Source organism: Brachyistius frenatus, unplaced genomic scaffold (genome assembly GCF_029030835.1).
Source record: "Brachyistius frenatus isolate BFR_SWC_R1_liver_20210118 unplaced genomic scaffold, ASM2903083v1 Contig_1, whole genome shotgun sequence".
NCBI classification, from domain to species: domain Eukaryota; kingdom Metazoa; phylum Chordata; class Actinopteri; family Embiotocidae; genus Brachyistius; species Brachyistius frenatus.
The window spans coordinates 9,776,695-9,802,627 of NW_027210600.1; the positions used below are offsets into that span (position 1 = coordinate 9,776,695).

General features: G+C 41.1%; 1 protein-coding gene and 1 non-coding gene across 6 annotated transcripts in view; both read left to right on the plus strand.

Moving 5' to 3' along the window:
- Nucleotides 1-25,933, plus strand: part of LOC138615557 (F-BAR and double SH3 domains protein 2-like) — a 63,422-nt gene that overhangs the window by 18,701 nt on the left and 18,788 nt on the right. For 3 of the 5 annotated variants that reach the window (XM_069689248.1, XM_069689265.1, XM_069689256.1), the window contains exons 4-11: nucleotides 10,602-10,681; nucleotides 11,309-11,453; nucleotides 11,606-11,739; nucleotides 12,871-12,925; nucleotides 13,150-13,278; nucleotides 18,124-18,246; nucleotides 18,998-19,093; nucleotides 20,324-20,398. In XM_069689248.1, the coding sequence (XP_069545349.1) occupies nucleotides 10,602-10,681; nucleotides 11,309-11,453; nucleotides 11,606-11,739; nucleotides 12,871-12,925; nucleotides 13,150-13,278; nucleotides 18,124-18,246; nucleotides 18,998-19,093; nucleotides 20,324-20,398 (837 nt within the window). The remainder of the gene's footprint in view (nucleotides 1-10,601; nucleotides 10,682-11,308; nucleotides 11,454-11,605; nucleotides 11,740-12,870; nucleotides 12,926-13,149; nucleotides 13,279-18,123; nucleotides 18,247-18,997; nucleotides 19,094-20,323; nucleotides 20,399-25,933) is intronic. The other 2 variants (XM_069689274.1, XM_069689282.1) reach the window with 1 other exon arrangement.
- Nucleotides 41-114, plus strand: trnat-agu (transfer RNA threonine (anticodon AGU)). The gene has a single exon. It is a non-coding gene; the product is annotated as a tRNA-Thr (tRNA).

Here is a 25,933-nt window from a genome sequence, read left to right on the forward strand (position 1 = left end):
TTAGACAGTATGGACATGGCTTTTAGTTTCAGGTTTACGTGGTGCTGTGGCTTAGTTGGTTAAAGTGCCTGTCTAGTAAACAGGAGATCCTGGGTTCAAATCCCAGCAGTGCCTTTTCCGCAGTCTGGCTCAAGTTGTTTACTTGGATCAGGGGAAGGTAAATTTGAAGTGTTTATGGTCACTGCTTCAGTGCTACTCTACTGAATCTCTTTGAAAGTGAAATGGAAGGAAACCCTAAACAGTTTTAAACATATTTGTAAATCCAGCAGAAATTGGAAGAGACTTATCTTTTTTGTACTCTGGATCAAGATCAATTTATAGTTTATATAGTATTTAAAACTTTTTGACATTGTATTATTTTAAACCTGTAGTGTAAGACCAATGCAGTAAGACTAGATTGATACTAATTAGCATGCAATCATTAGTTAAAATGTCTGTTTAGTAAACAGGAGATCCTTGGTTTGAACCCAGCTGTGCCTCTGCTACAGTTTGGTGTTCAGGATGTGAAAGGCTCTCCTTGTAAGAGCTTTTACCTCCAATCCATATTGGCCTCTGACCTCAGGAAGGTTTCATTCATCACCATTGCTAAATCAATTGTGTGGCTGGAGATCATTCTCCTTTTATAATGCTGTTTTAAAAATAAAGCCTGTTTGTGTAGCCTGGGACCTACTAAGTTCTTTTGTCTACAGTTGCACTCCCACTGCTTGATATCAAACTCAGCTGCTTTTTTTTTTGTGATACTTACATTTTTATCCAACACTGTGATTCTTCTACTTATACTAACATTAAATGGTGAAATATATTAAAAGGTTTCAGTGAAGCCTCGACTTTTAAAAGCTTTCATAAAAAAGCCTCCTGATTTATCATTGATTCATTCTCTGGACAAATAAAACCTCACACATGTGCTGCTGGCCACATTTGGTTTCTCTTCCCGTATTCCTATTTAGTTATCCACAGATGTTTCAGTGTTTCTATCTCCCTCTTATTTTTAGGTATTCTTTCCTCCTGTTTTCAGACTTATGAAATGCTCCATAGTAATTGTGATTCAGACAGCAAAGGGGTTTTGCATACAAAAAAAGCCCTATAGCCACTCAGAAATAGATTATATAGCCACATGGCTTTACAATGCAAGTATTTCACTCGCATTTGCTTCTAAAAATAGAGATGTGCGAACAGGAAAAATATCTTATGAGCAAAGACGCCGAGTAACAGATTATAAACCACCATATCTTTTCTTACAAACAACAACGTATCAGCCAAATATAAGACAACTGTGATTATTAAACATGTGCTCCAATGTGAAGCTGTGACATATCTTCAAGCCTACAGACACTTTCAGGTGGTTGCGTATACAGTGACCATTGGTTGCTTACAGAATAGGAAAAAATATCTGGTTGTTTAAAAAAGACCGGTTTTTATGCAAACATGAAGCATTTCCTGTTGCCACTTCAGAATAAATAAATGGATGGCACTTTTTAGCTCAAATGGAACCAGTTTCAGCATTTTGTCTTTGTTTTATTCTAGCCTGACCTACAGGTTTCATTCGAATGATGGAGAGAGCTGCGTTTTTTCACCAAGGGATAACATTGTTCTTAACATGCACAAACTACATCTTTACCATTAAATTATTTCCATCCATTAGACAGCTACTTTGTGGTATACTGCTGATCTGTCAGGACACAAAACCAAAACATATTTCCCATTAGAAGTCTGAATCAGCATATTTGTGTTAGTAAGCACAAGTTGAGTGGTGTCTGAGTAAACCAAGCAGTGATGCTGCCAACAATGTGAAAGACTGTCTGATTTCCATTGTATTTGATGCAGCTCAGCTTAAGCTCCCATCAAACTCACATTCACACACACATCCATGCAAATTTTGAGAAATGCTGTCAGCTGCAAAATCCTCCTGTAGCTTAATGAAAAACATCCCAATACATAACCCATCCAGCTCTTAAGTACATATTAACATACAGATATTCACTCTATGCAGCTGTGCACTAAATAACCCTTATTTTGTAACCCTAATACCGTCATCATATGCACATGAGAGGAGGAGTGTAGAGGATGGGAAGATAGAGGAGGAAAAGAGAAAAGTGCAAAATGCTTTTGTGTGTGTGTGTGTGTGTGTGTGTGTGTGTGTGTGTGTGTGTGTGTGTGTGTGTGTGTGTGTGTGTGTGTGTGTGTGTGTGTGTGTGTGTGTGTGTGTGTGTGTGTGTGTGTGTGGTTTAAAACAAATGTCTTCATTTACACGTGATTTGAATGATCGAGTTTCCTGTGGTCAACCCCACTGATTTCAAATGCTCATTATCTCCCTCTCTCCCTCACTCTGCTTTGCTTTCTCTCCGTCTCTCACTATTCTCTTCACCTTAGAAATAGAGGTTGCCTAGCAACACCTCCCCAACCCCCACCCCTCCTCCCTACTCAGTAGGACAATGGATTCCCTCCTAATTGTTGGTGTGTGTTTGTGTGGGAATGTCTGAGTGCAGTGCTTTTTTTTTTTTTTTTTTTTTAAATAAATGCACGATTAATGGGAAATACATTTTGTTACAAGATCCGATTGGATTAGGAATTTCTCCTGTCTTCTGTCACAATACGATTTTACTACGGCACATCTGCCCTTAGCTCATGTCTCTTTCCATTAGACACTCAGGTAGTAGATACACTGAGGAAAATCAAGCCAATGGGATGTTCCAAGTGAGAGTGAGATAGATGCTCAGATTCAGAGAGTCATTGATTAGGGAAAGAAATCGACATGTGCATTTAACCAAATCGGGAAACAGGCAGAGAAAAAGGCCAGAGGGGCGATGGTGTAGGAGGCCAACAGAGTGAGACAGAAAGTGAAGATGCTGTCGTTTAACCTTTGTCCTTTCACTGTGTCAAACCAGACGTTCCCTCTGTGAAGGAGTCAGTCGCAATTACCAGCCGTCAATCAAAAGCTCCATGCTTTCTGCGTGTGTGAATGTGTGTGTTCTCATGCGTGTGTTTGTCTCATACTCCTCTCCCACGATCAACATTACTGGAATAGTTTTAGACTGGGGTCACACTTTCACTGTGCTGCCCAAAAAGGCCTGCCTGCTGTGGTTACTGCTGTGCGTCGGTGTCCCTCTGTGCACTCGTTACATGCAAATCAGCTTTAACGTTATGGGGGATTTCAAGGTCTATGAATAGACTTGTCGATCCTCAGCTTCAGTTCATGCATCGGAGCCGAAATAGTCTATGTACCATCTGCAAATGTAAAACACACTCAAAACAGAGCTTTCTGTAATTCACTTTCTCTCTATATTCCTTCCACCCTCTCCTCTGTACATAACAACAGCACATTTATCTCTAATGTATCTGATATCATATGTCATTATAGTATTTGATCTACATTGATTACAAAGTTAGTAGACGGGGAACACACGAGAGACAGCAAGTAGGAAAGTGACTACTTCTCTTCGAGTTGAGCCATATGATGGAAAAGCAGCATTTTATCCTCCCTGTATTCTCTCTCACACATAAACACACATACACATCGCAAGCAATGCCATGTCAGGACTGTCTGTAGTAATCTTATTTCTAAACAAAAACAGCTTGGCGGTGTCCTCTCTCGCGGTCTTGCTCCTCACCATTCGCCATCCTCTCACTCCTACCTGACTTACTGTAACCTCAGCTGACACTGCAGATGTGGATGTGAGAGGCTCCCCAACCTAACACACACATAAACAAGGCAGTGAGGTGCAGGGGCAGAGATGTGCAGACAGGAAGAGACGAGAGAGAAAATCAAGTATATTGATTTAGGAGGAAGTTGAGAAAGCGAGGTGGTTTAAAAGGCAGATACACAAAGGCAGGAAGAGATCAGTGAGAGACAGCAGATACAAAGTGAGAGAAAGTGACTCAGCCGCAGACCGGAGAATATAAGTGTGGAAGAACGAGAGTGAACACAAGGCAGAACGATATATCAAGGGGACTGTCTGCAGTTACTTGGCAAACAATGCAGCTGATGGAGAAGTAATGAATAAAAAAAAAAGAAGTTATGAATGAGGCATAGAAACTGAATGATAGTCACTAAAAAAATATAATTTTAACAACGGTGTCTTTGACTGTCATTCTTGTTTTTCCTCTTTACACTTAATGCAGTACTTCACAGTAAGGGTTGTTCCAATGCAATCATCAGTCAAGAGAGAGTAACAATTATGTCATATATTTTCACCTGTAATTGTAGTGACTCCAACGGACTTATCTGTAATTTCAGAAATAAAAGAATGTAGCCGCGAATACATAAATGGAGTCACATATTTATGATGAAAACAAATTATAATTACAGGATAGTTACCTCAGCTTAACTGACGTACTGAAAAATAATTTTTAAGCCTTTCTTCCTCTTTTTTTTTAGTTTTTCTGTTGTCTGTCAACCCTCCCTTCCTCTCTCTCTCTCTCTCTCTCACACACACACACACACACACACACACACACACACACACACACACACACACACACACACACACACACACACAAACACATGTGCACACACGCACACAAGCACACACACACACACACACACACACACACACACACACACACACACACACACACACACACACACACACACACACACACACACACACACACACACACACACACACACACACACACACACACTGTTCGCAGGATATCCTCCTGTCAGGGAAGCCTTGTTTGCCACTCTGAACGCAAAAACAGGATGTGCGTGAGCGCGTATGTGTTTTACTTCATGTGTGTATATAAAAAGGAGCAGTTCCACCTTACCCGGACCACACAGGAAGGGCAGAGGGGTTGCCATAGCAACATGCCGTTCAGGTGATGACAGCAGAGAAAGGAGGATGATGGGATGAGGTGTCCTGTAGAAAATGGAAACAAGGTACCAGGAGAGAGAGAACAGAGCGAGACAGATAGGGAATAAAGAGGTTTACAGGGGGACAAATGTGGAGGAGAGAGGACAGCTGAGGAAAAGGGGGCAGATAGAAGAAGAAGAAGCAGTGACAATGGAAATGAAAAGGAGGTAAGCAAGAAGGAGGCAGTGGTGGTGAAATGAAAACACACCTGAAATTGGCCAACAGCACCTCATTGAAGCTGTCACAAATCTGTCTCCTCACCATTCAGTCTTCGACAGGTTTATCTGTCATAGCTTTCGCTCAAATAACACCACAGACTCAGCTAGCAGGCTTTAAGTGGTGGGCTGGCATCAAGAAAGGCTTTGAGCGAGGACATGGAGGTGGTCAGTGTGTCTGATGGGAAGACAATATGGAGACAGCATTACTCCTGCTTCTCTGTGTTTGTGAATATCGTCCCACAGATAAATCATAGGTAGGTTCACACCCGTATGCTTAGAAATGCATGGTTTCTCTTGGTCCTATATGCTGTGAAGAGATCCCAGACAATTCCAGAGTAAGAGAGGGGGGTTCAAATCTGCCGTCCTCATTTTATCGAAAGATACAAATTTAGATGCTATTATAAGCTGTTATTAGGTAAGAATTTAGCTTGTGCATAGCCTGACATTTATGGCCCTGAAACATTGTAAGTAGGAGTATTGAAAGCCCATAACAAAAACGGGGGTCATTTTTGAGTATTTCATTTGAACCCATAAAGACAGTGGGATATTTGTATTTGTCTGTTGAGATGTTTTTTTTCACTGAGTGTGACAGAGAAAACAACTTTGAATCAGAGCATCAAAAAGTGCAGCCAAATCAGGCTGATACCTTACAAAATAAGTATTTTATGCTGTGTCCATTCCTGTCATTACAGAGCGAGGGATCTTTTCACAGCCAGTATGAACAGGAGGAAAGACCAGAGTTGGGTTTTGCACGATCAGAACAAGTTCATGCAACATGCTGTCCGACCTCGTCAGAAATCCAAAGTGTTTACAGTTGATATAAACGCCCCCACTGGAAGGTGAAGATGGCCATCAAAGAGAGAGTTGTGACAAGAGATTTGTAGTTGTAACAACAATAAAAGAAAGAGACATAGAGAGACAGAAACCCCGCCTCCTTTCTCACCCCTGCACAGATGGCCAATCACAGTGTGAAGTGGTTGTGAATGTTATTTGTCAGTTTTGGAAGATTGTAGAGATGACTGGACTTAAACCGTCCAGTCCGACGCTTGAGAGGTTAAGAGATTTGAGAGATTTCTAGATAGATGCGAAAAATTGGGATCATCTTCTTTTATGAGGGACATGAGTCAATTCATTTAAACACATGCTGATCCCAGATGTCCAGCTGGAACAAACCCAAGACAAATTCGAATATCTGCTGTCACTTTGGTTCTCATGGTGTTTCTACGGATCACATTTTAACTGTAGGAATCAGAGGTTTTCCTTTACTTTTTAAAAAAGTCTATTAACAATACCTGTGTAGCTGCAGCTTTTATGTTTTTGGCATCTGAGTAATTATCTATAAATGTGAAGTCTTTTAGGACAGTTAAATAGATGGAAACAGGTTGTCAGAGAAGTCCTCTCTGCCTGCCACCTCGCAGTGAGGGGCGAGTTGTTATCGTGCCATACAGGATTCAATCATATTCTCTACAAGATAAATAACACCGTACAGGGTTATGTGCACATGTGAGGGGTGTACTACAAAGTGAGATTAGTGGGTTAGTGAGGCATGTCGAAACTGAAGCCAGGGTTGTCGCTGTCACAAAGATGGCTCTTTTTTAACCTGGGCACATCATCGTGGTAATTTATGCTACAAATTTAACCTAATCCGGAGCAGGTTATGTTCAAGATAACAGAGCAAATCATACAAATGTACTGCCTACTGACTAATCAATCCCCTTGGAAAAACGTCATCACCAATCATAGAGGATCCCATGGAGCTCGGTGCGCAGAGTGATACGTCCTCTGTGGAGGGAGGGCAGAGTGTTCAGAGACCAACAAACCTCTTTGGCTTTCCCCGGTGACTTTTATATGAGCTATATATTCCATTTTATTTTTTATTTTTTTATACTGACAACAGACGCTGACTGAAGCGCTTAAAGCACTGCACTTGTTGCACTTATATGATCTGACAGTAAACTTACCTAATGCTTTGAATTATGCTTTTATATCTATTTCCTATTTGGACACCACTGGGGCTGCGGGTGAAACGATACAAGTACAAGTGTCACATACGTCATGAGAGTACATTGGATGAATTTCATTTAATGAAATAGACATTAGTAGTTATCGTCAGATCTTCCCCATGCGCTAGTGATGGTAAGGTGATATAAGCCTTTCAACTACACATTTCAGCTACACATTCACACCATCTGCAATTTTCTTTGCCAGCGCTTTCTTCCTGCATTTGGCAGCTGCAACTGTATTGCTTTAAAATGGATTATGCGTTTAACTTCTTCATATTTAACAAAATATATTATTTGCTCCTTGTTTGTAAAATATGTTGCCCAGCTGTCAGTACTCTTATCTATGTTTGTGATTAGTCAGGTGCTGCACATACCTCCCTTTTTATGTGAAAGTGCTCAGAAACCAAAACGGAAAGCCTGGGTTAACAAAGTCCATAAGGCAGCAAAACTCTGGTTCATCCTATAAAACATGCTTGTGACTAAGTTGGGGAAAGTATATAATCACGTTAATGAAAGTGGCCTGAAGTTTTTTTTAATTTCCTGCCGGTCTTCTGCGGCGGTCCAGTAGGTGGCGGTACTGCGCCGCGAAATCTGCCAACCGCCAAAAATCGGTAGTGAAGAAGAAAATGTTCCTACCTGGCATAATCCTGTAAAACGTGTGTGGCGCTGCGAGAATAGATTCTACGGTACAAACAGCAGAAACATGCAGAGATTACGACAGCCGTCCAAAAACGTGTCCTTCAAAAATAAACGAAGACGACCTACAGTGCAAACTCTGCCATGTAAAGCTCGCATATAAACTGCACAGTCAATAGCAGGCCGTCACCAGACGAAGTGAGTTTGATGTTAGACGTGCAGAACAAACAACGGCCCTCAGCTGAGAGATGCTCTCTAAAGATTTGCTTCTCATCAGCTTTGTTCAAGGTGAGGCTTTTTGAAGTTTGATAGTAGTCGTTAAGTTTGAGTTTACAAGGTGAATCATCTCTCTCTCGCGCTGTTGGTGTTCGCGTGCTGAGCGCGGGCTGTCTTCAATAAACCATCAAATAGTTCCCAGGTGTATAGTGTTTATGTTTAAAATGTGCATCTCTGTTGTGTACAAACACAACACAAATGATGGATGAGTCTACAGCAGGAAGGTAATTAAATCCCTAGTGCTTTTATTGCATATTTGATTTGCTCTCCTTCACATTCCCTCTCTTTTCCTTCATTTCCTCTTGCATCGGACAGTGCAGTTCCTGTGTTTGTGCTTCTGCACACACGTGGGATAATTTACTTGATCTCGTCTTTTTTTTTTTTTTTTATCTTTCTTCTGACACTTAACACCTTTCACTGTAGCTTACATAAAGAAGGATTGGTAAACCATTTCCTTCACTACCCTGTAGAGTTAGTCATATGTGGTAGAAATGCGTAAGCTCTTCTTCCAGTAAGCTATTTCTCAACCCTCAGGAGTCATCAGTGAGCTCATCAGTGAATGATGATAAAGATGAATGAGAAAACTGGTTCAGAGTACCGAGGTGGGGCTTTCGCATGGTATCTCATTGTCTGTAGACCACAAAAACTTTGATTGAAACTTTTTGAAAATTGTCACTGATTTACAGGCATACTTTGACCTTCAGTGGAAAAAAAAAGACAGAATGATTGGGGATAAACCCCTTTACATGTCACTGTACTGTACTAACTGTACTGTAGTTTTGTTTTTTACGTGTTTCTGCTGTTTGTGTGTGTGTGTGTGTGTGTGTGTGTGTGTGTGTGTGTGTGTGTGTGTGTGTGTGTGTGTGTGTGTGTGTGTGTATTAATAGTGATACTTTTGTTTTCACAACCATGAGCTGCTCTGTACAATATGTTGAGGTTTTTTTCTTGTATTTTGTGGCAGCTTTGTATTTGGTCTCAACTGAGTCATACTTATTCTGTAGCTTAATTTGTTTTAAAAGAGAGGATACACTGCATGTGGGGTACGGACTGTTACAATTCTGCTAAATAAAGGCAAAATGACTGTGTGACAACAGAAAGTTGTCAAATATTTATTTAGCTGAAAAATAGTGAACCTGGACTACTTTGCTACTCGTACATAAACTACTACAAAATATGTCCTCAGTTGGCTCTAGTTCACTGGAAGAGGAAACATTTTACAGATGATGGAGTTTCTCTTTTTTAGAAAAAGACTCTCTTCCTTTCATTTGGAGGATTTAGCTGGTGGATGCCAAGGGTCAGTGGGCCACAGTCTCCCCCAGGACACAAGCTTGTCTGTCAACTGGATGAAAACGAATTCCAGGTCCAGGGAACTAGAGAAAGAACTATTAGATTTATTTAATGCCCTCAGTTACCATCTGTGGAAGTTAAAAAGGGCAAGTTGAAAGAGAGATTGAAGATGATTGAATGAAATATGTTTAAAGGGAGAAACAGGAAGGGGAATTTGAAAACAAAGGCAGCACAATAGCTTGATAGTAGAGAGAAAAAGAGAGTGGCGAGAGAATGAGGATATGTGGAAATCACTGAAGCTTGAGTTAGAGGGATGAGCGGAGCAGGAGTACAAGGTTGTAAAATAGGCCTTTGAGAATTGTAATGTTGGAGATGGAGAGCGTGGAGACAGTTCGGAGAAAGGGGGGGACATTTGTAAACAGAACTGAGGCCAGATTTACATGCAGGTCTGGAAGTGTGATTTGGGCTTGGGGGTAAAGTGGGATATCATTTTGTCCCCAAGCTGCATTTGTCCTGATTGGGTTGTTGTAGTTTTTGTTCGGGTTTGTTCACAACTGTTTTATTAATGAGGATTTGCCCTCCTGCCCACCCCTACACACTGATACACAGGGACACAAGGGCAGAGTGTCTGTGAGTTGTCTCCACTGACACAGTGACCCAGTCTGGAAGATGTAGGTTAGCCCTGCTTGCGGCCCTCGGGTTTCTGCTCGTACACACAGGAGCTGAGTGGGGATTCACTGTTGCTGACACAGAGTTCCTCCACTGTGTTGTTTACTTATTTGCTGTGTACTTGAAATATAAATATAGTATAATATGTTCAAAAGAAAACAGAGCCTGTGGGGTGACCAAGCTAGGATGAAGTCAAAATACATAGTAAAGCTGTTACCACTGAGCGACTGTGCGAGTGAAGTTACGACCTCATCGCTTGCATGCTTCCTCTTACCAGTACCATATGAAGAAAAATACTGCTCTCATCCCCGCCGCATGGCTTATTTTCTTACATAATCTTAGCAGTCTTCAGTTATCATATCTGTCAAATAAACTCCTTTTAATGTGTTTCATGCCCTCTGATCTGCATCATTTCTCTCATCTGACTTGCTGTCGTTGACTCAGTTGAGTCAGTTCTGCAACCTCCTGTCCCACTAACTTCCCTGACTTGCTCCAATTGTAATTTCCAGTGTTTTATTCTAACAGGACCATTCACGTTTTTTTGAGAGCATCAAAAGGCATCTTCTCCGGGGATTTGGCAGTGACTCATTAATCAGAAAACAGGATGTATTTGGTCTTTAATTACTCCCAGTGCCTCATTTTTAATCTTCTGCTTTCAGGCTCTACAGAAGTTAGCGAGTCAGTACCTAAAGAGAGACTGGCCTGGAATCAACCCCGATGACCAGAGAACAGACTATAGGTAGGTGTGTGTGTGTGTGTGTGTGTGTGTGTGTGTGTGTGTGTGTGTGTGTGTGTGTGTGTGTGTGTGTGTGTGTGTGTGTGTGTGTGTGTGTGTGTGTGTGTGTGTGGGCGGGCATATGATATATATTCTATCATGTAAGGAGCTGGAGCAAAAACCTAAATTTGGTTTCTAATTTTGGGTTCTTGCATCATCTACAAACTGCTTGCACATGCAGCTGCACTTCAAATGAAAGCCAGATCAGTGCTCTGTTGGATTGCTTCAAAATTGTAGGATAAGAAAAACCAAAAACTAATATGGTTATGAGTCATTATTTACCGTAACAGAGGCACTGAAATATAAAAACTACAACTTAGATCTAACTTACTATGTCAACCCAGAAATAAAGGCATTAAGTGTGCAGTTCAGAGTTTTAGTGGCATTAGTTTTGTGTTCGTTGGCTCTAACAACTGCTGCGTCTTTACACAAATCTTTTCCCCTTCCAGGTACATGCACATGCAGAGTCGAACACGCACCGTGGCATCCACACAGTGGTTTAGGCGAAATTGACGCTTTTCTTATGAATTACTGTCAGGAGTGCAAGTCATGCAGTTATCCAGCATGTTTGTGCTTTTTCTCTCCAACTAGGAATGTGTATGCAGTGTGGAGGGCCTACTTAGAAGGTACAGTGCAGGTGAGCCAGTCCAGGCTCAACGTATGCGACAACTACAAGACTCAAGTATCAGAGCCCGCCAAGACGGTCAGACTCTACAAGGAGCAGCAACTCAAAAAGGTGAGCGGACCTGTGGACAGTGGAAGGTAGTCCCATTTTCCTGGAGCAATATTTCTTTCTCTACAGCATCTCTCCATGTACTTGCACTGAATTACCATGTTGACATGCTCCTTCTCTAACAAGTTGCCTGTTTTCCTTTTGTACCTCCACAGACCATAGATCAGTTGAGTGGCATTCAAGTAGAGCTGCAGGACTCGGTGAAGGAGCTGGCCAAAGCCAAGAAAAAATACTACGACTGTGAGCAGGTTGCCCACGCTGTGCGAGAGAAGGCAGACATAGAGGCCAAGTAAGTTTGCCATGGCACCGTTTGTGTGTATGTTGGTAGGGATGTGTTTAGGCTGATTAAAATACACATAATTTTTTCTGACATTGCCTTCTGTCTTTTACTTTTTATTACAGTGAACGCTCAAGAAGCTTCCTTAATAGACCGCCAACTGACTAGCCGAGTTTTTGCTCTAAGAATTCAGCATTTTAAGCTGTGCAGTCTCACAATTAGTTCCAGTTTGATCCTCTGCTGATGAGTGTTGTTTTCTCTCCTTCTCCAGATAGCAGTAGCTATGGTGACACTCTCACTTCATTGAATTCCCAGCTCTGTTTAGCACTCTCATTGATTAGCCATTCAACTTTTCCCCGCTCTCTGTCACTGAGTAGAACCTCACAAACTAGATGTTACTGCATGCCTCTTTGCCATTATGGTAGTGTGCGTGTGTGTCTGTGTGTGTCTGTGTGCGCGTTTGTTTGTGTACGTGTGTAATTCAATGGCAAGACATTAGTCATTGTCGGGCACAAGAAACACAGGAAGAAATTGGTATAAATAAACAACACACACTTTACATGTTTACCAGCCCTCTGCGTTTAAAGCAGGATAACATAAGTACAAACACACCAAATGTACTCGCTCATATATACAAGTGACAAACATTCGCTTACCTCTGGCACGTTTTGCATCTGTATGTGTGGGAGTTAAGAGAAGCGAACGAGGCCTGTTTTCATGCACCCACGGTCGAACCAAAACACACAGACACGCACTGGCTCGCTCTGATCATTTTATCAAGCAGGTCTTTCAGATGTCGCCATCGATATAAATCAGAAAGGCAGGATCAGGCTGAGATTTACGGCTGTCAAGCCTCTTGTCTGTTCAGGCCAGGGTCAATTTATGATGACTGGTCTGAATCACGGGTTAGAGAGGCTACAGAAATGCTTGGATCCTGTCCCTCTTTCCACCTAACTTCAGTGTTCACATATTTTCAATGAAAACTATTGATCTGAATGAGTCGAGTGTCAACAAGGGTGTAAAAAAATCCCATACATTTTTTTTACTCAGCTTAGATAACTTCATATTTATTTGTTAAAATTAGAAAATAATGCATGATTTTTCGAGGTTAACTCCTTTGTTTGGTCTGTTTTGTCTTTTTAGGTCTAAACTGGGTCTTTTTCAATCCAGAATTAGTTTACAGAAAGCAAGTGTAAAGGTAAGGGGGCCACAAACACAATACCATCACTCCTTTCTAAGGCAGAGCTTTCAGGTGGACTCTTTTAATCCATGTCACAAATATAAAAATGTCTGTTTCACTTTGTCTCTTTTATAAAACTAAAAGGAGACTGATTTATTCCACCTAAATCTCCTGTCTTTTGCCGTATGTTGCATTACAATATTGTCCGTCTTTTTTTTTTTTTTTTTTTTTTTTTTTTGCAGTTGAAAGCCAAGAGAAGTGACTGTAACTCTAAGGCGACACAGGCCAGGAATGACTACTTGTTAACGCTAGCTGCTGCCAATGCTCACCATGACCGCTACTACCATACAGATCTACTGCACTGCATACAGGTATTTACAGAAAGATCTAGGAAAAGCTGAATGATGTGTGTGCTGTGAGGGAGAGTTCACAAATCCTTTCCCAATTTGTATAAAATAGGGGCAGAAGACTCTTGTGTGTCATGCTGTACCAACATTTTATTTTACTACGACTCGTACTGACTTAAGAGTCTCCCTCGGATAAGACCCAGAGGGACTTTTTCAGGAATCGGGGAACATTTTCTAGTTCCAGAACTCAAACTGGGGCGCTTTGAATTAAAGCTCAATTTGGGATAAAGTGTCTTCCTTTCATGAGAGCACAGAGTCAGACTTCCATTCAGTAGCAGTATAAAGTTGGAAGGCAAATTTCATACATGAAAAAGTGATGATTTCACAGTTTAGAGTCTTCAAAGAGTGTTCTGTGGGTTTATGATTTGAAAGGGGCTTATGTGGAGAAAAATCCCACAAAGTGAGTCATCCTGATGTCAACTAAATGACTGGCAGAGCCGAAATTATAATTTTCACAACGCTGAATGTGCGGGGACAGGGAATTTATCAACAATCCTTAGGGTAGGTTTTCATCTTAAACAGTTTTGTTGATGCAGTAAAAGATGTTTATGCCCAGCCCGATTTAGATTTTAAATTAAAACATTTAATCTAGTTAAACTATTTCAATTGCGATACTTGGGAGTATTTCCTCAATCTGCTAGTAATGTAATGATGAATATTATGTGCATGTAAACACATTGACTTGTACACAGACGCATTTACATCCACAAAATAACTGCCTGTCCAATACACAGACTGTGTCATCCTTTTAAATACTGTGCAAACTTGTCAGTCTGAGTCACAGGCTCACTGGTCCACGTGCACACAGATACACGCAGCTTCATCCCAGCAGTCATCAGTCTCTGACGTGAATCAGAGTTTGCATTACTTTACACATTTTGTTTGTCTAAATCACAAAGTAATTTTCATACATTCAAAATCCATATAATAATTAAAAGTGAAAGTGATCCCTCTTTCCGATCTATTCTTTATTCTGTTTCCTGCACTCTTTGTCTTTGCTTGCTTTTCCATCCTTCGTTCAATTTCTCTTGTTCTCTGCCTCGGGCCTGCATGAGCAACTATACTATGAGGCCATTGTGAATAATAGATCTTTAGCTCCTCGTGACAGAAGGACAGGACTGCAGGGGAATATGCACAGACACAAATACAGTACATGCATGCAAACACACAAGGAGAATAAGGGACATTGCTGGAGGGAGGCAGGCTGTTCATCCTCTCTCCCTCCTCTGCAGTTTTATTTGGGGTATTTACAGTCGTCACCTGAACGTCGGTGACTCCCAAACAGAAGGGACCAAAATCTGCATAACAAGAAAGTCTGTGATCTTTTGGCATTTGTTCATGTTTGTGCCGCTGAGATACGTTGGAGCAACAGTGTTGTAGGCTTCTTCACTTCGCACACGTTTCTAACACTGTCTCCAGTAATTGTAGATATCCTATGAAATATATTGTGCTGTTAATGCAGTGCATTGCAATGGACATTATTCGTTCGATGTGGCAATGGGAGGACATTTTGGATGTAGTAGGAACTGGTACACGTGGTACTAAATTTGAGCATTCGGAGATCTTACAGACAGCTAGTGCTGCCGCAGTGGGAATCCATCAACTCCCTTTAGATAGATAAAGCCGGGTAATCTGTTGTTAAAGTTAAACCAGAGAGAGGAAGATGATGAACTATGTGTGGAAGAGATGTAGGCGGGATAATAGAATGGTTGTCTGGGGATGATAGACGAGGAGACCTGTAACTGATAGCCTTGTTTAGGTCAGAAATTCATTTCATAAATACTGAGTGTACAGAGAAGAGTACCAGGCTGCAGTAGTAACTTATGTGAGAGAGCTGCTGTCCTTGTCAATGCGACAGCTGTAGTGGAAGGACATAGGAAGAACAGACTGCTCCACATCTCCCTCTGCTGTTGGCAGGTGACACTGTTATGACTGTCCATCCTTTAAGTCCCCTGCTAGACACACACACACACACACACACACACACACACACACACACACACACACACACACACACACACACACACACACACACACACACACACACACACACACACACACACACACACACACACACACACACACACACACACAGGCTAACACTTCCACCTCTGCTGCTCTGTCTAGTCTGCTGTGCTGTACTTATTGTTCCAACTGATGTAGTCATTCACAACCCAAACACACACACACACACACACACACACACACACACACACACACACACACACACACACACACACACACACACACACACACACACACACACACACACACAAACAGACACACGCCCACGGTACAGGAACGGGGCTTTTTCTGGAAGCTGACTCACTTCAGTTCAACACTACCGTAAAAGGATGAAAAGAGGAGGGGAGGAAGGGAAGAAAGGGGGAGGAGGAAGTAACCAGAATGATGAGGGAACATTTAGAGAGAAGTCAGCCAACAACCCAGCCTTAATGACATAATTTCCTTGTCAGTATCCCATTGTTTTATAAGTCTGTGTTGTGTATGTGTGTGTGTGTGTGTGTGTGTGTGTGTGTGTGTGTGTGTGTGTGTGTGTGTGTGTGTGTGTGTGTGTGTGTGTGTGTGTGTGTGTCTCTGTGTGTCTCTGTGTGTGTTAAAAGGACAGCTGTAGGTGTCAGTGGGAGGCTGTAGCCTAAAAAGATTCCCTGACTCGTGTTGTGTGTGCAGGTTTCTGAGAATGTGAGCTTTTGTAAAGTACTTTTGCCAGAGGAGTGTGTTTGTGTCTGAGTATTTCAAAAAGTTGATGTGTGTGTCCGTGGTCTCTGTGTTTTGTTGAATTGGAATCTGAACCCCTTCACCTTCCCCTGCAGCTGTGAGAAAGTCATCCAAAGAACACTTTTCGCGCACAAACATACAGTACACACACACACGCACACGCACACACACACACACACACACACACACACACACACACACACACACACACACACACACACACACACACACACACACACACACACACACACACACACACACACACATCTCCCATATACCAATTTTTTCAGTCCGTCTCTCCGTTTTGTTCTCACCCACTAATACTTAAAAAAAATTTTTTTTATACCTTTTCAAATGCTCTCTCTTCCTCCATTCCATTAGTCTCTGTCTCTGACTGTTTGGCAGCGTGGCCTACAGCTTGGCAGCACTACCCCAGCTCCCCATTGAAGGGCTGTTCATTTGGACTGCATACTTCATTAAAATGTTTTTATATCAGTGCATCAGAACCTCTAATGATAAGAGCTGTCAAGTGAAAACATCTGCTCAGTTTCTGTCTTTCTTTTGAGTTTTTGCCGCATCACTCTTGCCTCTCATTCTTTTTCTTTCCACTTTTTCTTTTCACTGTTTCTTTTCTTCCTTTCCCAGTTTAGTGTAATTCACAAAACCTCTGTTCCTGTTTAACAGCATAAGGAAACATACCATATACCCTGTTCACAATGGAATTGATGGCATTGGGCAAGTGCTCTCTTGTGTAACAAAAGTGAAATTACACCAATAGTGCAGTCCTTATATTTAAATTAAGATTAATAAATCCCAAGTCAGTTATATTCAAGCCTTTGTCAAACCAGCTCACACAATCACTGCCAGATAAATCTCTCTATTTTACAGGATATAGAGTTTTTTTTTTTTTTAATCTTGAGTCTTGTAAGACATTCTCCTTTCTCCTTTCCTGGCGAGATGAATGCATACTGCATCGGCTGTTTTTGTGGGCCGAGCCAGCTAACTTTCAGTTAGCCCTATGCTAACTTGAATGTTGATGAAATAACTCAGTCAGAGGCTGTGCTCAAAATGGCATACTTCCCTTAGTACACTCACAGATAGTGCTGTTGCACATCAGGACTAGTGCACACTTCTGTTCTGCACGGACTGGAAATAACCGGATCAACTGCCAACACATCTGTAGCTTTAACTATCTTACCCAGAAATGAACGTGGTTTGTGCACTCTGTTTAATGCACACAGTAAAAGATACTGATGGCTTCTGTCCAGCAGCAGTATGGTGGTACTTTTGTACAGAGAAAGCTTTGGCATCGCCCGACGCACATAAGCACGCATCGGCTGTTTTTGTAATTACGCTCACTGGCAGAAGGGGCAGACAAAAGTTTTGTGCTGCAGGTTAAACTTTGCTATATTTATCCTTAGACAGTATAAATACAGTATACAGATCTACTTTATACGAGACACATATGCTGTTTTTCTTTACCATATATCATACTGTATAAATGAATGTATACTTAATATGTATTGCAGAGATTACTGTGGATCTGTCTGTAATGCTCATTTAATACAATGAAACAGTGTGTGGCTTACGCTGTTGTGTCTCTTCCCAACATACACTCATAACTGTGTAAACATAAAATATGTTCAACTTGTGCAGCTTTATGCCTCCCTGAAGATGAAGTGCTCCTCTAGGCTCAAAAGCAAAGAGGACGTGGAGGACAGAAGAGTTCTTATGGTCAGGCTCCAGTTACAGAATATTTGTGGTTAAATGATTGGTAGAAGTTTGGGGATGAGGAATAAGGTACTGTAGTGCCCAGTGAGTGGTGTGACAGTGAAAATTCAGTGACCCATCACATCTGACTGGATGAAGGAAAAGTATATATGCTAAAGCTTTTGTGTTAACTGCCTTTATCCACCCACTCTTTGCTTTCTCTCTCTCCTGTCTGTGTCTTTCTTGGCGTCTCCTCCTGATCCACCTGTGCTCGCTACCTTCAGTGTTAAAGATTATGGAATTCCATCGAATTGACCCTTTCATGATTGCAACCTCTGGTCCGTCTTATTGTTTGTCCTCCAGGCCTTGGATGGCAGAATCTACGAGCATGTGAAAGACTACCTGGTAGCGCTGAGTCGTACTGAGCTGGAGGCCTCCCAAGCAACACACAACACCTTCCAGTTCCTCTTGGACAAATCCACCAGGGTGAGTCAGATGTGGGGAGGGACCGTCTGCTCATTTCGTTCTCACTTCGTTCTTGTAGAAACATGAAAGTTTTTTTAGTATAAGAACTGACATGCTTGACCCTGTCCCCTGTTCAAACAGTTCATTTTGCAGAAACGTGTATTTCTGAAATGAAAGGACAACTTGACATTTCCGGCTCATTTGTTTTTACTATGCTATTTTTCTTTTATATTACTTGTCAGGTGAATTAAGTTCAGAAGATATGCGAGTATAGAAACAACATAAAGAGTTTTTTTTTCATCATATATTTTTGTGCATCTCTTTGTTTTTGTTATTTGATGTGGATCTGCAATCAAATCACATAATGATTGCTTTTAATCAACACAGTATGTGCTTGCTAACCCGCAGGACTAGCAAGCACAATTCAAAACATACCGTCACTTTCCAACTGGTCAACTGTTGATGAGTATCTGGGTTTTTTCCGTGACTATGCCCTTTACCCAACTTGCAGACTCTCTGACCTGAACGTGGATGCCAACAACTTGATGCTCAAAATATCAAACCCCAAATCTATGTATGAATATAAACTACTCACCCACTAGATGCTTGAAATGTGGCCGTGAAATAGTTTCCTCCTTCACAGGGAACAGATGTTGCCGTCGGCATGGATTTACTAAGGTTACAATAGATTCCAATATCGGAGTGTCCTCACAGCAGCAAAGTTGCATACAAATGTCCCCACATTGATTGTCTCCTTCTGTTTTTCTATCAGATAATACAAGAGTTCAACCAGCAGCTGTTCATGCAAGAGAATCCAGTGTTTCACAAAGCACATGACTTCCAGTTCCAGCCCAGTGAATGTGACACGGTGAGAATCGCATAGCTGCTCACACGTCTACTGGATTCACATCTAAACACATGCAGCCTTGTGCTGTTGTGCTTTAAGTACCTGGATTGTTTGTATATGAACCTGTTCAAAGCAGGACAGCCACTCTCTCTCCCCCATCTGGTCTCAAACACACACACACACACACACACACACACACACACACACACACACACACACACACACACACACACACACACACACACACACACACACACACACACACACACACACACACACACACACACGAAGTCTGACACTAAGACAGCAATCAGCCTCTTGTGTTGCCACATGTGGGCCTCCTACTGTTTTTGTCTCAGATATATTGTATTTTACATGTCCTTTGCTGATCTCGATTAGCTGAATCCCTGTAACAGAATTCAGTTATCTTTATTCTTGTAATTTTAGAGAATTTTCATTCATATATCCGAGAGGCTAGCCGAGCTGAAAAGCAGAGAGCCAAAGCTATGATCTTTTTTTTTTTATTCTCTAAAGAGATCTTTGAGTCGGTTGTTTCCAGCCTTTGGATATTTCTTTATGTTAACAATTCAGCATGGAGTTGTCCAGTTAGCTAGTGTCTGGTGACAGCAGGATAGAAGCATAAATCATCTCTTGCGATCTAATTTTAATTGGCCAAGCCAAATGTTGTGTCCATTGGGAACTTATCTTTCATGTCCTAAATTCTTTTATCAATCACATGAGCGAATTAAAAATTGGTTGCTGAATGTTACAAATATTTAAGATTGTTGTCAAATGATCAGGCTCGCTGTGATTATACTGGAGGCGTGGGAATCATGCTGTCTCCCTCCTCCGGGGATTTGTTATGTATTACTGGGCTAAAAAAGAAATGTGTCTCACTGGACACTGTTCCTAATTCCTCCATAGAGTAGCTATCCTTTTCTCCTGTGTTTGAGTCATACTGTGCTCTCTTGTTTCTCAGCTTCCTTCTCTCTCTTGCTGGATTCTACCAGTTTCTCTTCTCCGCTCTGATCTTTTTCCTCTTTTCTGGTACTCTTAAACATTTTTCTGTGTAACAATGTTGTATTCCTTCCTTGTGTCTTCCTCGTTCCTGTTGAACCTTTGCTAACACTTTTCCCGAAACTTTCTTTCCATTAACCCCTCCTTGTGTTTGTGTGTCCGTGTGCTTGCGCTGCTGCTGCTGGGTGTGTGGGTCCGCGGGTGCCTGCCTGTCTGTGTATGTGTGCGTGCCAGACTCTGAGCTCGGTGCAGCAGTTGGTGGACATTGAGCCGTCGCCCGTCAGTGCCATGAGAATGACCCTGGCACAGGTAGTCTTAACTGTTGTTAGCATTCCCATCTCCATCCCTTAACACAAACCATGGCTCATCTACTCCATTCATGTCCTTACACAAGGGTGGACCGAGAAGTCCCGAGACTGCTGCTGTTGCGCGTGAACCACGACCTACGGGGTGCAGGCGGGAGGTATAACCCTAATGAGTTAGTGTTATTCATTTTTGTCGCGAGTTACACACGTTTTTGTGAGCGTGGTTCAGCGCGTCTGCGACAAGTGCACATCAGATTTGGTGTCAAATCGGCAACGGTTAAAAGGCTTCAGGAAGCCGGTGGCAATGAAGCAACGAGCCTGGAGAGGCACGTCAGGTCAGGCGTTAAACCAGGTGGATTTTGTATGGCATTTTCTCCCCGCTACTTCTTGGCCTCTCTACTCCAAGTTCAGATCCCTAAAACATCACGGACGCACCCGTGCCACTGCTCACAAAAGCATGTGTAACTCGGGTGCTGATTTTCACCAAGTGACGGAATCTGTAACACTTTCTCTTTAGGATTATGCCTTCCTTCTGCGTCATGCACGTCACAGTGCTGCACATCGTTCGCGCGCAACGGGTGCATTCTCGAAACGTATCGATCCACCCTCGTGTACCTATCTGTCCTGGTAACATTGACTTGAACATGTACTGTAGGAAACCTGTAGACAGCAGTACACCAAACAAAGCTTTGAAAGATATCTTAATACTCCAACAACTAAGGCTGTGGTTGATGTTTTTGCATGACACTGATGTCACAGTATATGAACACACTTTATGCTTATATGCACACTTAAAAACTTAAAACTTTGCTTTTCATTTGGACTTTTCTCATTTCTGTTAGCCATGATGCTGTTTGATTGATTTGCATCGTGATCCTTCTTGTTCACGATCAGAATCAAACTGAGATGAATGAATGACTTGTTATAGTGAAAACAGATGAAAAATCCTGTGTTGTTCATAGCATGCTCTTAATGAAAGTCTGCACCACCGAACTCACTACCTGCGACCTTGACACTTGGGATACTTTACATTGACATTTTCCTCAAAAACAGCCTTACAGGTCCACACAGCCCAGTAACTACCGGGTCACTGGCATTACAAAACAATACTAAGACATTTATTAAATGATACATTCTGTCTCAAGAAAGTTCCTTAAAAAAATTGCTATGGTAGGCAGTGCCTTCTTCCATGGTTTAATTGTGATTGACAGACAGTGAGTCATCCAATAATAACCTTTGCGTCCCAACTATCAATGCAAGCAGTGTGGCCCATACTGCCTCAACAGAAAGTGAAGAAGCCATTACAGCATATTTACCCTGTTTTAGCACAAGGTCATTTTTACACAGGGGATTATGATTATTAGCATGCTAAATATTAGTGCATGGTATCACTAAGAAGAAAGACAAAGGTTCACATTTGGCAACCTTTTATTTTTAGTGATACTACCAGGGGGTTATTTTATTATTATTGATTTTATTATTAGCTGTTATCACGTCATTGTGCTCTCTGGCTTGTGGCTTAAAGAGGATGTCATTGATCTCAGTAAATAGTGGTCGGGACCTTAACCATAGACTAAATGTGTGCTGTTTTTCTCAGGGCAGATTTTTTTCCTTTTTACTAAATTATGGTGTTTATTACATTATAAACTTCAGTTTTTAGAATCTCCATGTCCATTTGTCACCGTTACGTGTCCATGACTGTTGCATGCTGCTGCATAACCACACAGGTGTTGCTACAATAACACTTATGACATCATGACCATTGCTGGTGGGATAAATAAGAGTAAGCGGGACAATATGTGAGAGGTTCTGAACGACAGGTTTAGACTTTATAACCTCAGTTGTCAGTCACTTCAGTGAAACTTATGTTTTATGCAACAACAGTTGCAGTGTATGGAACAGTAATCATTTCATGTTTCTTATCTAACAGCTAATAACATCACATTTCTTCTGATGTAACCTACCCTACTCTACTCTACCCTACCTACCATGATCCTTCTCCACCTTGGTTGCAATTAGATAAACCATGGGACAAATAAGTCACTATGATTAGAGAGTAAATTGCAGTGGATATTTCAGGGAATTTTCTGTGTTGCAGTATTATTACTATAAGAGGTTTTTATGACTAGTTGCTCTATGATAGTGGAACATGAGAGGTGCATTTGCTGGCACTGTAGTGCTGTCACTATTGGTGAGCAATACAGTCCCGACACCAGATGATTCATAAGGTGCTGTAACCTTGTTGCTGTTATGTCATCAGTCAAAATATCACCACGCTATCATCTCCCTCCTGTACATAAATGAGTCAATGTTTTTTTGTGTGTGTGATTTTGATTTGCACATTTGTAGCGTGTTCTGGGTTCACGGTTTGGTCGTTGGCGACAGAAGGACTGTAGTGGTTTTGTTCAGCTGTTTCTTGTTTGTGTGTTTGCATGTTTTCTTTGTTTGATTTCGTGTTCACCCTTCCCTGCCCTAAAACACGATTCCAAAACCATGCTACATGCTGAATAAGAATAAGTGGAAGCGTTTGTAAGTATTGGTAAATTCTGTCCAAATAATTAGGACGTGTATTCCTTAGAGTGTAGCTGCAAACAAAACCCTGTAAAACAGAACATGTTGGCTAAATAGTGCTGAATGTTGAAACTAACTAGGACTCAAAATACATTTGATTTTTAATATAGATCTTCTGTATCTACCTGCACACACATTTTTCCGATTGAATTTGTAGATACACGTAAAGAGTCTAATCACAGCCATGTGTTTGCCAGTCAGAAGGCACTGCTGTCTGCATTAATGCAGGTTGTGCAGACATCCTGGAGTCTTAGACTCCCACTGCTTTTGAACATCCATTAAAAAAAAAAAAAAAAGCTTACACAGAAATACTGCTGCCTTGACTTAAGTGTGATGCAGGTGCTGTTCAATGTATGATATCAGTCAAGACAGCTGTGTGTCTCTGCAAGCTGTAGAGGGAAAGGAATCCTTTTTTTTTAGAAAACAATGGAAGCCTTTGACCTGTGTGAAATGATGCAAACCTGCATTAGGACAGTAGTTGCTTCTTACTTACTGTACAGACCTTTTTGGCATATTCCCTCACAATATTATGACAGGAAATTCAACAATGAATGTTAAAAACGAGGGGAAGCCCACAGCAAAATTTCCCTGACATTATATGCGTCTTAATCTAATAGTCTGACAAGAGCTAAGACTTTTAAACTCAAACCAGCACCAGCTCTAACATTTGCCTTACTCCCGATTCACACAGACAGCTATAATTTAACACATTTCATTCACATCCCGTGATCCCTGCGGCCTCAGAATAACACAGTTGTTTTGCACACTTCTCTAAATGACTGTTATTATGGCAGTTTAGGTTGTCATTGAGGTATGACTGAACCGTTTTGAGTTCAGTGTGCTCTCCTTCTTATTCCCATCATCTGACAGGCTGACTAGCACATTTACAGTAGTCGCTTATGGTATGTTGTTGTGACATTTATTGGTACATAAACACAGAATGCAGATTGATATTGTCATAAGGGCCCAACTGCAAGCTTCCGGGGTAAAGCTCCTATACAGAATGAGGAATCTATGTCACGTAAGGGTCACATACAGGGAGAAGATTCAGGTATTTTGCTTTACCAGCATCAACATTTCCCTACAACATGTAGCTGGTAGGCCGCCTGAAATGATGTCAATAATTTCTGCACACTATCAAATTAGCCGAGCTCTTTCCATGACATGTCATATTACAGCCCCTGTTCTAATCTAGTTTTCTGCTTGCCTCCCTTAACTCCCTGCGATTCTCCCCTGCCTGAATGTTATTAAGCTGTAAATCTCCCGTGTAATACTCTTCGTTTCACACCTATACTTAGCCAGATTTATGCCATGTTGTTACCAAACCAGCACATAATTAATAGATATGATGTGTATTAAACGAGGCAATTAAAATACTGTGTATTTTAGTTTGACTAGCACTTTTATTATCAGATTATGGGAATCGTGGCCTCTCCGGTCTGTGAAGGTCTGAATTTAGTCCGGCTTAGTTTATTTTTGTGACATTAGTTAATTTGTTCTGCCTATTGTTGGAATAGCTGTACTAATTTTTGACACATGCAACTGATATATGCCAGCTTACATATGCAGAATTTACCAACACTATATAAATGTTTTAACACTTGTTATTTCCACAAAACAGCGATGGAAGCCCAGGCATTGCATTGATTCATTCAGAATGAGTAGGGCGTCAGGTTTAAGGACTGAGGGTGTTGGATGCTGAACAGCTTGCAAAGCCCCCGAGGCAATTTTTTTGTACTTGTGTTATGGGGTGATATGAATGAAATTGGCTGAAGCTGACTTCAAAAATGGAAAAAAAAAAAACCTAACTGCTGTTATGGAATTACTAGAAAATATCCTTTCTGTTTTCCCACCTTGGTGGGATTTGTGATAATGGTAGACAGCCACGAAAATATCAAGTCTGTCGCATTTGTAAACAAGCAAAGAAAACAAACACTACAATCAAGGGACTGAAAGGAAATCTTTCCATGCTTGTTAAGCAGTTTCTTCTGAACGTGTAAGTCAACTCTATAATTTTGGTCATTGGCATGGAACTGAGCTTTTTATGTTTAGTGTACATTCCTGCCAGACAGAAAATTAGACTGAGCTGATGTGCCACTTTTTTGGAGAACAATAATGCATATTTATGGTTCCTTTTTAAAGCCCTTAAAAATCTGTCTCTAAATCTCAAATATTATTCAATAAAATCAATAATGATTGGCTAAAGAGGAAACAACCAAACTAAAGAAAGCTTTTTATTTATTATTTATTCAGAATATAATAATAATTAAAAAAAAAAAACTAGTTAATATGCTTCATTTAGCATGGGTGGTTTGATCAGAATTTGATTGAACAACCCTCAAAGTGTCATCATTTGTATTCAAATGTTTCTGATTTGCTGGTTGATGGAAAGAAGTCTGTGCCAGGACCAACGCAAGCCTGTCTGCTTCAAACCAGTGAGAAAAGTGCAGAGGAAACAAAAATACACATAAGTCATGTAAAATATGCAAAACTGTTTTAACTGCTAAAAAAAAGCTGTTGCATGGCATCCCAAGGTTTTCACAGCCTTTAGAAATAATGTTAAAAATACGATCTATGCTGATTCTGTAATTGGTAAGTGGTAGAACTTGGAGACGGATTTAATACATTAGTGTCTGATGACAAATGGCCACATGGTTATAATTGTTGTCGAATGCTTTGTTGGAAAGCCATGCAGAGTCTTCACACAGGCCCACATATTTGCTTTTGTATTTAAAGATAAGATATCACATGTAAAAAGCACCTCCTGTTCTCTCACTTGGGAGTACACACAGAAACACACTCACAATCTTGCACATGTGGTTTAAATAGCAGCTATTTTGTTCCAGGAGGATAACAATAGCGCTTTGCAACACACGCTGTATTAATTATGTGAGAAGGAAACAATTTCGCTCTCGCACTTTCTTCAGCTTAATTAACAGCCTCTGCACCTTGAGTCATTATCACTGAC